The sequence below is a fragment of the Salminus brasiliensis genome, chromosome 11 (genome assembly GCF_030463535.1).
Source record: "Salminus brasiliensis chromosome 11, fSalBra1.hap2, whole genome shotgun sequence".
In the NCBI taxonomy this organism is placed as follows: domain Eukaryota; kingdom Metazoa; phylum Chordata; class Actinopteri; order Characiformes; family Bryconidae; genus Salminus; species Salminus brasiliensis.
This window is the reverse complement of record NC_132888.1, coordinates 8,562,402-8,578,386: the sequence shown is the minus strand read 5'-3', so window position 1 is coordinate 8,578,386 and position 15,985 is coordinate 8,562,402. Positions and strand designations below refer to the sequence as shown.

The window sequence follows — 15,985 nt, the reverse complement described above, 5'->3', positions numbered from 1 at the left end:
TTATTTTATTTACTGATAAATAATAGCTCATGCACTGTTACACACAGAGTTTTAAAAATGGTTCTTTGAAGCAATTATAAAAAAAATAAAAATTTTAAAAATGACCCTTGAAAACCTTTCACGGGATAATTTTGCAAAACCATGATTGGAATCAAAATGAATAGCATGTGATGGGGCCTTTCTGGCCATGCACAACATCACCATGTTTATAGAATGTGGCTAGAATTGGGGGTACATTTCACATTGCTCAGATAAACATTTTGTTAACTATCCTTATTGAATTTGTTTTAAAAATTATACTAATTATACTGAGTTCTCACTACTAATAATGCTTGATGTATATTTTAGGCACAATGTATACACCAAATAATAACTAAATGACTCCCTCAATGCATATACTTGGCTGTCTTCACCTCCTGAATCAGACATTTAGCTTGAATTTGTATTAAATAAGTAGGTCTAATTGTCTAATTTTAACATTTTTTGTGCTAACCCTTTTTTCAGATTAATAATTAAACTATAATAACAATATTGGGCTTCATTAAGGTTAGGTTTGGAAATAGTTAACCCTACACCAAATGTATTGCTTTCTGGCTTTATTAATTACTAATTGCATTTTTAATAACAAATGTTCTTTTAACAGCAAATGGTTCTAAGGTGCAATGGTTCTTTGAGTGATGGCATAGAAGAATCACCTATGGTCCCATAAAGAACCATGTTTGTCATAAAGATGTGTGAGTGGGACGAACCTTTAAAAAGACCCAAAATACTTTTGATGTAAATGTTCTTTATCAATTTAAAGACCACATCCACATCAAAAACGGTTTAATATGGAACCAAAAGTGGTTCTTCTACCTTTTGTAGCACTTTTATTTGTGTATTTGAGTGTACCTGTAGAGGTAGCAATATTTCACTGCAGGATTTTCTACTTTTATGTTTTTATTTGTATTATTTTATTCATTTGTTATTCATTTATTTAGTCTAATTTGCCCTCTTTTAATATTCACATGCAGCTTGTAAACTAACATTAGATCATATGTGCATACCCAGACAGATCCATAGAGAGATGAGAGCCATGATATGGGAATAAATACACACAAGCATGAACAGATATTAATGTTTATTTTACAGGTCTATTTGTACACACTGAAGAAGCTGGAAAATAGAGAAAATCATTTTCTTAATTGTCCAACAGCAAGAATGATTTTAGAAAATGTTGGAAATGAAAACAGCGAAAAGCTCTGCATTAGAAAATATCTGGGATATACAATTCTTCTACATAAGGACATTGATCTCGGTATTAAATCACTCAGTGATGCAGTACTCAAAGCCCTGGTGCCTTGGTGCGTCGTAAATTAGCAATAAGGTTGCCATATACACAACATTCCTGATGAAGCAACTAAAGAAAGTTTCACATTTCTTAGCAAACCTCACATATTCCATTACAGACATGGAACTGAGTCACCACCCAGAGAGCTGATCCAGTTACAGATACAGTAATGAAAAATAGTGAATAAAGTTCAAAACATATATTAGGTAGTATAATAAGTAAAATGGTAAAATAAATATAGTAAAAAAAAAATGACATCACACGGATGAAAAAAGGCTTGTTATATTGAGAAAGAAACTAAAATCCTCAAAACTCCAAAGTGGAGAAGACTTCTAGATCTAGCCCCCAAAGATATCTTCATGGTACCTCTTCTCAGCCTGCAAACAGAAATCATGAAGTCATTAAAAATAGTTTTTGCATGTGTGGACTTTTAGACTACATTCATATTTAGTTCATTTGGCAGTTGTATCCAATATCACACTACATGTCCAAATGTTTGCGGACACCCCTTTCTAATAAATGTACTCTTACTTTAAGTTGGACCCATTTCTGCACCCACAGAGGTGCAAATCTCTGAAGAGAAGTATTGCCAATAGAATAGCTCTTTCTGGACCAGATAAGCAACTATTAGGGCGACTACGTAGACGACTGGAGGCCAAAGAGATTTTCTCTTGGATATTAGAAAGGTTCAAGACCACCATTCAATTATTAGAAGGTAAGAAGCATCCTTAATGATGTGAAGTATATGTAGATCAAGAGCCTATATATGGTGCCCATGACACCATGAGTGGTCACCTTTAGTTTCTCCAGATATTCTACAGCCTCTTTGATAGTTATTCCCAGTCTGCCAACCAGGATCTCCTTTATGGTGTGCTCGACGTCTCGGGCCATGTTCATGCCACCACACACATACAGGTGCCCACTGCTCTGGTGAAGGACCTGCCAAACCTCTTCACTGAGCTGCTTCCTAAGGACATCTTGAACATATACCTAACCCAAAAGAACAATGGTTATTATTGCTGATTATTATCTTATGCTGTTGCAAATAAATGTAATTTCTTACAATTATAATTTTAAGATACAAACAGAAACAGATGGATGCACTTAAGGTGTCAGTTCTCAGTCAGGTGGATGATCTCAGTAAATATTCAGATGAAAAAAAAAGTGAAGAAGGCGTACCTTGGGATGTCCAGCCTGGCGGGAGTATGCTGGAGTGATGCTCTTCAGAGTGCCGTTTTCCCTCATCTCAAAAGTCTCCTCTTTATACAGATGATCTGTGTCCGAACTACGACAGCCAAACACCAGCATCATTGGACTCCCTTTCAGACCTGCAAGCAAAAGTTACGCATTTAGTTAAATAGGTGTTTTAAAGGGTTCTTTGAATGATCCCATAGAACAGGGGTGGGCAAACCTGTGCAGGAATCTGGTTCCCTGTGACTGAAATTGCCCACCTCTGCCAGGGAAGAACTTTTTGGGTCCATAAAGAATGAGATGTGTGAGTGTGAAGTTTCTTTACCAATTTAAAGGTCCTTTACACTCACACATCTCTACTACAACCATGGTCCTTCATGGAACCCAAAGAGGTTCTTCTGTGGCATGAAGCATCTTCATATTTCCACATAATAGTCCACATAATTTCTTCTGTTTCCAAAAATAGACTCTAGGTCTACGTATTGGAGCTTTGAGTACCTGTCTTTTTCACGTCATGAAAACGCTGTTGCCAGAAGCTGCGGAAGGGGGCGATTCCACTTCCAGCTCCAATTAGAATAGTAGGAGAACTGGGGTCTGATGGAAGGTGGAATCCACTAGACCTGAAATTATCATTAGAAAAGCAAATAAACAAACATTTAAACTGGAATTCAAACTCAACTGGTCGCTGCACTTTTTCTTGTTAAACATGAAGTAAAAGGAATGTGTCGTTCGTACCCATGAATAAAGCAGGGCACCATTTGTCCTTCTTTGAGGGTGTTGAGCCATGTGCTGCAGACACCATGATGCAGAGGACCGTGCCCACCTGAGTAAATAAACAAATTAGGATTTCAGTCAACTAGACAAATCATTGTAAACATCGCTGTGTCCTTCTCTGTGTGGACAATAGTATTGTGTATAGATTTTACTTTACCTTGAGTGCGGTAGTTGACCACAGAGACAGTGAGGTGGAGCTCATTAGGGTAAAGGTCAGGGGAGGAGCTAACAGAGTAGAGGCGGGGCTTCATCAGGGGCAGCTGGCTGAGGAGGAAGGCGGCAGAGATCTCCAGGGACGGGAACTCTTCCAGAATCTCCAGGAAATTGGGCCGACGGAATTCCTTCCATTCTGAGTAACCCTTGAAGTCCTACAGAAGTACGGCGCAATTTGATCAATGAAGTTCAAACATACTGTACACAAGAATGAAGTTACTCTTACAAACAGTTTACATCTAAAAAAGTAAAAAAATCACCTAAATAATCATATTTTTAGATTTTATTTTAGTAATATGGGGGTAAAAAACGGTTTTGGACCAATATTTCAAACTTCCATTGCAATCAAACTTTTTATTTGTCCTAATTTGGTTTAAATTTAAAGCCATTTTTACATTTAAGCCAATTTTACAATGATTATATGATGAAAAAAGTGCACCAGTCAAAAGTTTCGACACACCTGGTTAAATGTGTGTTGATTATAATCTTAAACTTTGATCCAAATCTTAAAACTGATCCAAATGCAATGAAAGGATTCTGGGGCCACCTGTAGTTGTCATGGATGTAGGATGTCATGACTGGGGAGGGGGGCAATGTTGTGTCCAAACTTTTGACTGGTTATGTATGCTATATTTGGTTTACCAGTTGTGTTAATGAGAATGAGAAAGAGCACCTTTGCAAGAGCCAGTAGACGCTGTCGGTCATCATCCTGATTGGTCATTTGTGAAAGTTTGTGCAGGAAGCTTTGAGAAGGTGGAGTGGTGATATCCAGGAGGTATGTAAGAGCTTTGGCCAGAGGGCATGCTGGGATGCGAGAATCAGTGTGCCACTGTGTGCCTCCTGCAGGACACCACAAAGATCCCTGATTGTACGATTAAATCTCTCAAGACCTAATCATGGACAACATGCTCTCCATCATCTCAACCATCAGCCTACACTTATCCATGACACACCATATCTGACAAAAGATGGAAGATGAATGAATTATTACCTAAGCTGGAGTCAGGGAGGTACTCAAGGCGGAGGGTCTGATTGGTGGGAGGGACATTGGGGAGGTGCTTCAGAATGCCAGTCACCAGCTCGGCCGAGTTCCCTGGGAAAACCCCAACGTGATCTCCAGGAGCGTATTTCAGAACATCCTTTTTTCCTCCATGTACCTCCAGCTCTACCAGGATTGTAGAACGTCTAAAGAGAAATTTACATTATAGCAAACCAAACTACGAGAGTAAACTACTAAGAAAACTACACTTCAGGTTTGAGAGCCAACCTTGATCGTGGACTCTGTAGGTTCTTCCTCCTCTTTAGCTTCATGGAGAACACAGCCTTGGAGTGGAGTGCTGAGAGAGCTGTTAAAGGAGAGAAGGCAGTATGGGGTTTCAGGGTGGCCACACAACTAAAGCAGAACTAATAGCACCTGAAGACTCAGGACTGGATGTACTACCCCTGAGAATAGCATAGCATAACATTTTTACCTCCAAATCACAGCTTAAAAATCACTGTGATGCTCCACTGACTGTAATAGGGAGAATAGCACCCCTATTGTTGCTACTCTGGGTTCGGCATGCCAGAAACAGCACTGTGTAGCTTTGGTGAAGCGGGCAGAACTGCGTAAGTGAGAACTGCATAACACTGTGTAACCTGAGTCATATTGCTGTATGTCTCAGCCTGTAAAATGCATGTGTAAAGTGCGTCCTTTAGTGGTTGAGCAAAGTGCGATATTCCACTTCCTGACTGTATGGGGAGATCAGGAACAATAAATTTGCATGGAATACTGCTTAAAATATGCATGCATGTTATGTATAAAACATATAAGGCATAAACGCCTACTAGTTTATAGTCCATATACATGGAAAAATAGGCTAAACAGGGAAGAATACCACAGATTTTGTTTTATTTCTCAATTACATTTTTTGAACCAGAATAGAATAGAATAGAATAGAATTACACCCCTGTGGAGTCTGCAGGTGGTCTCTTAATCACTTAATCCCTTGTCCTGAGCTTATTGATTTCTCCACTATTTCACTGCAGCTTTAAAACCCTGTGCCTCACATTTCTATGTGCAGTTTGAGTAATTAAATACAGCCTAACATAGACATTCATTCAGAAGCTCTTTGAATTCACAATGCAGCCATATCGAGTCACATTGTGCACTCCTGGTCTGTACAGTTCAGTATCTGACATATATAATATAAGATTCATATAATTATTTATATTATTAGTGCTGTCAATCCTGTTTTAATGCAAATTAATCATCATACCAAGTTAGGCCCCAACTAAAGACAGGTCTCTCTGTCTTTACAGAGCCTAGTGACGTATTAGGGGTTTTATTTAGAGATGTAGAGATGTAAACACAGCGTCCCTACTTTTGAGCTCGGAGGGTAGATTACACTTTATTTATGTTGAAATACGGATTAAATTTCATAATTAACTAACACCCCCCCCCCCCCCCCCCCCCACCCGCCACACACACAGCTACTCTACTATTACCTTTTAGCTTAATCCAGACCAATGACTGATCATCCATTTATCTCTTAAAAAGTTAAAGGTCTCAAAACTACATATATTATATTATAAGAAACAAAAAACCTGGATTCCTCTAGACAGTTTATTAGGCACATTTATTTGTTCTCCGGCCCAAAATTTTAAGTATGTGCTAGCTAGCATTATAACTTGTGATTAATCAGAATTAATTACAGAATAGTGTTGTGATCAATGGAATTCAATTTTTTCACTTATCACTTTTAACACAAAATTCCCACTGATTTGAAATGAGTTCTGCTATTGCGGAAAAATATAATTATATAACTAATATAAATCCTTACTGTGTATCCCAATATATTTCCATTCATTTAGCATCACCTCACATTAGACACTTTAGAAGTTGGATGTTGTACCTGAGATGCGGTCTACAGTGGAGCTGTCAGGCTGAACTCTGTGCTTCTGAGGGTCCCAGCTGTCTGTTAGACGCTCAGCCCCTGACAGCTGACCCTTAACGCCAAACTCCTTACATGCAGCCTACAACACAAAACCAGAGATCATTCACACAAAGTGAAAAATGCTATTTATTGCCATTTAAGATGAATGGTGCCTCACCAACCTTGAACGCAGTGCAAGCCCAGGCTGAAAAAGCCTCTTCCTGCCCATTCAGCTCGTCTCCTTCTCCAATGGAGGTCACACGCTTGGCTCCCAGCTCTGCAAGCTTATCATCCACAGTATGAGCAAACGCACAAAACTGCGGGTACATCCGAGAGCCGAGGCCGAAGACGCAGTACCTGTGTGACGAGAGCAGATGAGAATTAGGGCATACTCTTACTCTTACAAAATAACAGAGCTACAAAGCAGAATTTGTACCATATTTAGAAAAGTGATGGTTCTTCATCTTCTTTACAAATACGTTTTTTTATGGAACCATCAGTGGTTCTTCAAGGGCATTGCTAAGTCCTTTACTGAACTGGACTTACCTGACGTTCTGCAGGTCTTTAATGCTGTAAAGGTGCTTCTTGAAACTCTTTAAAAAAGAAGAAAAAAACTACATTAGAAACATTAGTTATGAATGGTTACACTGCCATGAACACTGACTCAAACTAACAAAGTGTAGCATAGATTTTTATGTAAACAGTTGGACATACTTTTGGTCATCTTCTCACTGGTCATATTCCCATAGCATTGTCATTTGTGAATTTTCGCCCAGTCAGACATAATTTTTTATCTAAAAATTGTAATTTTTCCATTGTTCCGTTTTCAGTTTTATTAATAATAAAAGTAAGTAACTAACTAAATTCAGTGATTTTAGTTTCAGTGATTTTGGATTTAGATACTTTATCCATCCTCTGGGTGCCTGTCACACATTTTGAAGGCATAAATAACTCACAGTGAGAACTGGCCATGCTAATAATCAGCCTTCACGTGGCTGGATCAGTTGTCATGCTGCATTATAAGTCACAAAGTCAACCAATAAAATAATGAGAACTCCACCCATTTCCACAGATATTTTAAAACATTTAGATGTTTGTGAGCTGATACACAGAGTTCAATTTGGGAGTACTTTAAGAGCATTCCTATTAGATCTGGATAAAAATCTGGATACTGGATCTGATTTTTGCAGGACTGCAACAATGTATTATCTCCTAATTAAATAGATTACATGTCACTCTGTTTAATACAGAGCTGCATGATACTGAAATTACTTACATTTTTTAAAAAACAGGTATTTGTTTTCCAGATTTCACCAGAAGTCACAATATGCTAATGATCCAACATATTAATAATGCACTCTGTATGTCCAATATTAGAGTAAAATAAATAATCCTGGGCAGATATGCGATGGAAAATGAGAACACTGGGAATTTTCTCTTGTATCATACAGCAAAGCACATGTTTGATTTAATTTGCCTGAGGTGACACTGCATGTTCTGCAATGCGACTATTGCCACATTGCGATAGTGATGCTGAATCAATATACCGTGAAGCCCTAGTTCACGTCTCATCTTCACCATATTTTTTCAATGATGGTGGACTTACTCTTACAACTAGCCCCTCCATCTGTTGAACAATGAACCTGGCCAATGGGATTAGTTGTACCATTTGCACATACTCCACTCTTGACTGAATTGCTCACTAACAGTGGGCTGGTGTTTAAGTTATTAAGGTGCTGAGCAATTAAGTTTAGATATTTTCGCTTGTGATATTACTAATCTTGATCAAAGGCCGAGCTCCATGCTCTGCTGCTTTATAACATGTTATAATAAAATGAGAGCTTTGACATTTTGTAGATGATATTTCAACACAGATGATGAATTGCTTAATGTGAATGAGTGTCCATACCACTCCATTTCCTGGAGGTTCTCCATTGCCAAAGGTGCTGGTCACCACCATCAGGAGACGCTCTTTCTCAAGCTCATGAAAATTGTAGTCCTCCATGCAGAGCAGCTGTTTCAGAAAGAGGCAGGAACGTAAGTTCGGTCCACACTGTTAAAAGTATAAGATCCTTGGAGAACGTTTGAAGGTTCTTTACCTCTTTAGGTGCTTTGAGGAACCCTGAAGGAAACTTTCTCTTCTAAAAAATGTATCTTAAAGGTTCCTCATAGCACCTTAAGAGATTTCTCCACAGTTTCCAATTAAAGAACCTCCATAGGTTCCTCAAGGAACAGTGCGCTTTTGTCTTACCCTGGGGTTGAAGGCACAGCTGAGTATTTTCTTGAGCTTCTTGGCAAAAGTCTGTGATTTCCCAGTTTCAGTGGCGTAGAGGATGGTGCAAGGCACTCTGTTCTTCAAGACTGTTTGCATGAGCATTTGAGAGAAGACCACAGCCCTGCAGATGTGAAAAACAGTCGTAATATAGTACAGATTTAGTACAGATTTGTAGGAGTTAAAATTGTGTTGAGAAGAAGAGTGCTATGACGCTGCCTCACCTTATCAGACCTTTGAAGGTGATCATTTTTCCTTTTTTCAGACCTCTCTTTTCATCTTTCCATGTATATGTCAACCAGGGGTCAGACTGAAAACAGCAGAAATGACCAGACCAGGAAATCGTTAAGCAATTCTCCACAAGATTAGGTGAAATGGAAGAAAAGCCAATGAGTGACAATATTGTTACATAAGCAAATTAAAGATAGGACTTTTAAGGCTTAATTAGTGCATTCAGGGTCACCACACCTGTTGTACCTTCTAAGAAGACTCGTTACTATAGCTAAAATAAGCTGAAATTAGCTTAAATAATTGGATGGTTGATGAGCACACCCTCAATATACAGATGTTCATTAATAATACCTGGTAGTAGAAGAACGGAGAGAGGATGTAGCTGATCATCTCCTGGTGAAACACTGGGGTAAGAGAGCCAGACATGGGCGGCACCAGCCAGACCCAGTCAGCGGGACAGCCCCCACGCAGGCGCACTTCAGTCTCCATGTGCTTCATGAAGGACTCGGCTGCAGAGTGGTGGTCAGTGATGGTCACCTTATTTTTCTGGAGCGTAAAACAAAGCAGCATTCAAAAACTGAGGACTACGTTTACAGCTTATTTTTAGACCCACATAAATAAGTGGACCCTATTAAAAATCATCAAAAGCATGTAATAAATGTTGGGTCTGCATTTGTTTTACATAATGTACCTGGAAACTATGAATGACAGCAACATTGATGGCAACCAGAGCCTCATCCTTCCACAGTGAGGACAGCTTCTGTGTTTCCAGGCCCATATAACGACCAACTTTCTGCAGGACACAAGGCAACAGAAGCAGGGATTAGTTTGAACTCAGTGCCATAATCTAAACCTTTATACTATCCTGCATTGTTCTGGTTAAATAGAGTGCTAAAATCACCTCCAGAATGTTGTAGCGCTGAGGATCGCAGAAGTCCCTCACTCCAATCTCAGTGCCCATGTACCAGCCATTGAAGGGGCATGCTGTAAACTCAAGACCACCAATCTCCAGCAACATGTTGGCCACTGCAGGCAGGGCGTACCATCTGAGGTTCAGATCTTTGAACCACTCGTAACTAAATACAAAAGAAATCACCATCAATTAATAAAGGGTCAGAGATATAGAGTATACATAGGTGCAGTGGTTAATGTCTGTTTTAATACATCTTTAAGACATTTTCTTTTTCCCAGACCTTTTCCCCTCATGTTCTCTTTTGGGGATGTGGGATGCGTCTGGCTGGGATTTCTAAATTGGGTAAAATTCCCTGGATTCCGCACTGATTTTACATCACTGTATATTTATACAGTCTTTGTACAGCTTTAAACACACCTTCTTAGCTCCAGTATTTGCATACATTATCTACATCTATGTCAACCATTGGTCAAATTGGTCCTGACTTCTTACCATCAGTATTGGTCTACATTACTTGCATCTATGTCAACCATTGGTCAAACCGCTTAAGTCCCAACTTCACACTGCCACTATTGATCTATATGCACCTATATTTACATGTGCAACCAGGATGTTAGGTTAAGGCTAGGCATAAATTAGCCTAAGTATAGATATAGTATTAGGTTTAGGTGTAGTAGTTTAGGTTTAGGTCTACTAATTAAATATAATGTGATACTAAAAACAGCCAATTAGACAATATTAGTTGGCCAATATAATGTTAGCTAAGATAAGATTTTTTGCCCTTTTTGGAAATTTTCTCTGGCATTCTGTGGCATATATGACCAAGTTAATAGACTTTGCTTGCAAATATGACAAGTTAAAGAGTTTGGCTATGTTAAATGTACTGTGCAGCCGCAGTTTGTCATAGCATTTGAACTCTGGGCTACATGTAACATTGACCCTGGACCTTCAATGTGGGACATTTGTATAGATTTCAGTCCAAAACAGACATAACTGTGGCCGTTTTCTGGCACCTGGGTTTAATGAAACCAATGAAGTCCTTAAATAAGTGGGCTGGATGAAAGAATAAGTGTGGGGCAGAACCAGACATTTGATCAGTGTCTACTACATTTAATATACTATTTAGACCTAAATGCGTCTTACCAAAAACCCATAGACCATTCTTTGCTCAATTACAGCTTCTCATTACATTACTCAGTACTTCAGATTCGGGAGCAGATTGCGGGCTCCAGCTGACAGCACTTCATTGAAATTCACACAGAGCTCAAGGAAGCTAATTAGTAGATTGGGAGTGAAGTGTTGAGGCGTTCTGGGAATAGGAAAGCCTCAGTGGCCATTGGACCTCCTTAGTTTGGGCAGGCGAAACTGGTTTGTTGTGTCTGGATGAAAGAATGTGGCAAAGAGACAGGTTTTATTGAGGACTAAAGGCTTTGGCACTCCAACCCTGATCTTCAGGAATGAAGGGATGGTTGATTTAAGGGTTCTTTTATTGCAGACCCTTCAATGACAGAGGCTTCAATGACTTAGGAATTCTTGTGTTCGTGGAGCCAGGAGATTTAGTCAAGTTTTACTACGATTTCAAGTAGAACACAAGCTGCCTTGAGAGACCTTAAGCCAGTGAAGAGCCTTGGAGGTCTGCACAAACAACACTGACCAAATACAACTAACCAACCTGCAAATTTCGCGCTTTTTGATCTATCACTAGATCTCATTGAGATTGCATCTCATACCACCTCTGCTAACATTAAAATGTTCAGCTGTAATTTCTGAAGTAAACACTTACAGACTAGCCAATCACTGAAACACAGCTTTGTGTTTACGAAACCCACTAAGGCTCACTTCTTATGCTCTCACTGTCTTGTATTTTCAGGCACTCTGCTTGAGCGTAGTCCTGAATGACCCACTTCTTCGGCATTCCAGGCATATATGTTTTCCAACAAAAACAACAGGACCATGTTCATATAAATTTCTTTTTTCATAGGTCTGTAATTTCTAATTGTAAGTTGCAAGCTGTTTGAACCGTAAATGCCAAGATGTTGTTTGCAACAGCCTGAAAAGGTGCCTAAAAAGAACCATTTAAGGATTCTTCTCTCTCTATTTGTACATCTATGTGAGCAATGGGTGGCGTCCACAAATGTTTGGACATGTTTGGATAGTGTATGTTTATCACTGCATGAAACCCTGGTTGAACTGTAAGAAACCAATAAAGAAGATAAAGGGTTTGAAAAGCCCAGACTGACTCTGCTCAGAAAGTTTTCAGACATTTTTATGAACATTTTAAAGTTGAAAGCTGTTTGAATGGCAAGTTTTATACACTGAGCCACAATGAAACATTTTTAACCCCTTAAATGCCCAGAAGTTTTCCAACTAAGAAACATGTAATCACTGAATTCCAACAAACCAATGAACTCATAGAGTGTAATAAGCCTGACATTTAAAGAGCTATGAAAGACTGTAATGACTACACCTAAATAAGTAAGCATGTTTAAGGATGCTCTATATGCTATAATCTAAAAAGAAATATCTAAGATACACTGGATGGACAAAAGTATTGGGACACCTGCCCATTCATTGTTTCTTCAGAAATCAAGGGAAATAAAAACAAGTGTATCCTGCTTTTGTTGGAGTAACTGTCTCTTCTGTCCAAGCAAGAAGACTTTCTATCAGATTTTGAAGGCGCATTGCTGTGAGGATTTGATTGCATTCAGTGACAAGAGCATCAGTGAGGTCAGAATGTTGGATGATGATCACCACCCCATCCCACCTCATCCCCAACTCCCCAACTCATCGTAAAAGTACTGGATGGAGCACCAACCATAATTCCAGAGAACACTGATGCCTGCTCCACAGCTCAATGTTGGGGGGCTTTATACCCCTCTAGCCCACAGCTGGCAATAGACATAATGCCAGTAGGTTTGTGGTTATCTGCTGAAGAGAGTCCAATTCTATTGGCAGTACTTCTCATCGGTGACTAGATAAGCTATGTGTGTGCATTTCTACATCTGTGTTACAGATGGGTGCAAAGGGGTGTCCACAAATGTTTGGACATATAGTGTATGTGTATCACTACATGAAACCCTGATTTCATTAAGGAACCAATAAAGAAGCTAAAGGGTTTTAAAATCTCAGAATTTGTTCAGAAAGTATTTATCACTCACTGTGGGTGTTCCATATGAACCTCCAGTATCAGTTCTGGGGGAATTTCAAATAGTTCAGGATCCTCTCCATTAGCCTGCAGGACCAGTGGCAGCACATCAAAGAGGCCATACTTTGGTGTCCATCCAAGCTGGATACAAAGCTGATGAAATGCAGATTTAGGATTAGGAATTGTAGACTGTGCTACAACCCAGTGCATACACAAACAGTTATTTCAGAGTTGGAAAATGAGCAAAACGAACATTCACTGAATTTACTACATCTTATGCTGCATAAGACATACATGTTTTTCAGCCCTGGTCCAGGAGGCACCCTTTTCTGCACATTTTAGTGGACTCACTGCTTTCACACAACCCCTGCAACTCTGAAAGGGCTAGTTAGTTGACCTGATTAGTTGAATCAGTTGGGAGAAGGGAAAGCACTAAAAGTGCAGGGCAGAGTGCCTCCAGGACCAGGGTTGAGAAACACTGGCATGAGACCATAAGGCCATCAACAAGACCAAAGTGGATATGGATACCTCTGTGAATTCCACACTGGCGGGATCCCCAATCACACTGCCATCATTCCTCTGATAGCCGGCGTATTTGATGAGCTGACTGTTCCAAACACGGAAATCATGTTCCTCGACGGTTCTTTGGGGGAACACTGTGATAGCTGATCTGTGGAAATACCGACAATTAGAATAACACATAAATTCAACAACATAAAAATAAGGAGAAGACCAAGACGAAAACAATGCATCTTCTAAAACCAGCCTACCTCACGTTGCCTCCATTGGTGGCAAATTTAAGATGAGCACACAGGAACTGGAACATGTCCTCAGCAGTCTTGCATTTACGTCCATCAAACAGCTGAGGAGAAACAACCGACCAAGTCATAAAAGGTAAAGGTGCATGTATGTGTCCTCTGCATTTAACCCATCTGTGGTAGTGAACACACACACAGCGGTAGGTGGGCAGCCAACTCTAGCGCCCGGGGAGCAGAGAGATTAAAGGGCCTTGCTCAAGGGCCCAACAGTGGCAGCTTGCCAAGCCCGGGAATCGAACCCACAACCCTGTTATCGATAGCCCGGCGCTCTAATCGCTGAGCCACCACTGCCCCTTAAGAAAAAGGAATGCCCAATGAGTCAGTGACTGAAAAATTATGTGAGTCTCTGAGGTCTGAACATCAGCCAGCAATCTTCTCATACCTGTAAATTGGCCCACTGAATCCGGCCGATGCACCTCGGCGCGTTCCTCCATGCCTGTTTGGCCCCAAACGCCAGCTCTTCTGTGGTGAGCTGATAAGTTCCAGTGGCGTCGATCTCCTGGGCCACCTCATCAATACGGGCCAAGTGCTCCTCTATCCTAGACCTGTGTTACAAAAGTATGCATGATTTCTCTCCACTCCACTTCTCTCTTCTACTTACATTAACATGGAGCATAATTCAAATTTACACAAGCCTGTATTTAGAGTGGACCTACGTTTTGAAGGACTTGTAGTATTGGTTGATGAAATCGATGGCCTGAGTGAGAAGCTCGTTGGGTGCTGGTGGAGATACAGGGGGGCATCGAGTTAAAGACTTTGGGTTCATGATTGAACCCTCACACACTTTGGGTTTACAGGAGTGATTCTGGAAGGGAACACAGACAGAAATCAGCAAAACAGATGTTATAAAATACATAATTTATTGAAATGTATTCACACATCATTTGATCTCAAGGGGGGGTTTTTTGTACCCTTTTGTCCAGTTTTTATTTGTGCATAAACTTTAATACTATGAATGCATGATATGATATATACAGATGACTCTAGTAACTTTCTGAGGTTTTTTATACCGTGCTGTAAGGGACCCACCTTGACAGCTCGGTGGTAGAGCGTGTCCTGGTGTCTTGAGCCATTCTGAAAGTTTTTCACACTCATCGACATGGGACACCGACTGATGGACAGCTGTAGAATTGGAAAGTTAACAAACCTGTTTTATTTTTTGTTGATTATTTATTTATTTTTTGTTTTATTTGTTGACACATGTGGGTGTAGGTTTCTTCAACATTTCCTACCACAATCATATGTTATTATAACAGCTTTAAACTGACCTTGTTAAGCTGACCATGTGGGAGCACCTTTGCATCATCTTGAAGGACCTTCTTCCCCATGGTTTCCTCAGTTAGAGACCAGCCAGTCTCTAATAACAACAACAACAACAACAACAACAACAACAATAATAATAATAATAATAATAATAATAATAATAATAATAAAATGATTATATCGTAGACAATTACTACTATATATTATTATTAGTGGGTGAGTCTCATGTATTTATGCTTAATTGTATGTACTTGTTTCTTAAATGGTAAAAAGACAGAATGTTATAATAATAATAATATTAATAATAATAATAATAATAATAATAATAATAATGGCAACAACAACAATAATAATCATCATAAATCATAACATGTTGTTATTAATAATAACATTAACGATAACAACAATAAAAATAATGTTTGCTATTTACTAAATACATTAACAGTATAAACTGCATTACTCTCTTGTTGTTTTCCTAAACGCAGATGCAAATTAAAAAACAGAAGGTAATAAAAGAATGACAGATGTTCAGGAAAGGCACTTGTGTTTACCTTTTTTTCCTCGGTTGCAGTCTTCAGTTAGATGTCAGATTGCCGTTGGAGCGCAGCAGAACAGCCTGGTCAATACTGGCTTTTATAGACTGCACCTGCCTTGGATTTGGGTAAAACTGGACTTCCGACTCCAGGCATTTAGTGGTCACATGTTTTGGGGAGGGTGGGACAGTTTCTAAAATGTGGTAGCCTAGGCAGATGCTTCCCATCCAGACACCCATGGGACATTTTCCAACAATCAAACCAAAAGTAAACATCAGAGTATCCAACATTTCAACAGGTAAAACCCAAACCACAGATTGCATAACACTGAAGGAGCAAAGGGGGAAGGGTGCTTTTGAAGCTTTTAATTTCAAGAAATTTATAGAC

General features: G+C 39.5%; 1 protein-coding gene across 1 annotated transcript; it reads right to left on the bottom strand.

The window, feature by feature from the left end:
• Positions 1 to 1,668: 1,668 nt before the first annotated feature.
• Positions 1,669 to 15,130, bottom strand: LOC140565695 (nitric oxide synthase, inducible-like). Its single transcript, XM_072691739.1, has 25 exons — positions 15,071 to 15,130; positions 14,832 to 14,924; positions 14,459 to 14,607; positions 14,185 to 14,347; positions 13,755 to 13,846; positions 13,513 to 13,654; positions 12,998 to 13,137; positions 9,828 to 10,002; positions 9,618 to 9,719; positions 9,278 to 9,472; positions 8,920 to 9,005; positions 8,675 to 8,819; positions 8,333 to 8,437; positions 6,970 to 7,016; positions 6,606 to 6,780; positions 6,403 to 6,523; positions 4,776 to 4,854; positions 4,500 to 4,693; positions 4,182 to 4,348; positions 3,453 to 3,663; positions 3,257 to 3,344; positions 3,020 to 3,141; positions 2,510 to 2,658; positions 2,126 to 2,320; positions 1,669 to 1,707 (listed from the first exon to the last, which is right to left on the bottom strand). Exons 1-25 carry the CDS (start codon positions 15,128 to 15,130, stop codon positions 1,669 to 1,671), a joined length of 3,234 nt encoding a protein of 1,077 aa, XP_072547840.1.
• Positions 15,131 to 15,985: the final 855 nt, after the last annotated feature.

Bases quoted from the DNA above. Each gene is read 5' to 3' on its own strand.
- LOC140565695 (XM_072691739.1), bottom strand. From the start codon at position 15,130: ATGGGGAAGAAGGTCCTTCAAGATGATGCAAAGGTGCTCCCACATGGT. The intron at 13,847-14,184 runs GTATGAGAAGAT...GTTTCTCCTCAG, and splicing joins TTCAGTGGGCCAATTTACAG to CTGTTTGATGGACGTAAATG. The intron at 4,855-6,402 runs GTACAACATCCA...CTCCTTTAACAG, and splicing joins CACTGTAGACCGCATCTCAG to CTCTCTCAGCACTCCACTCC.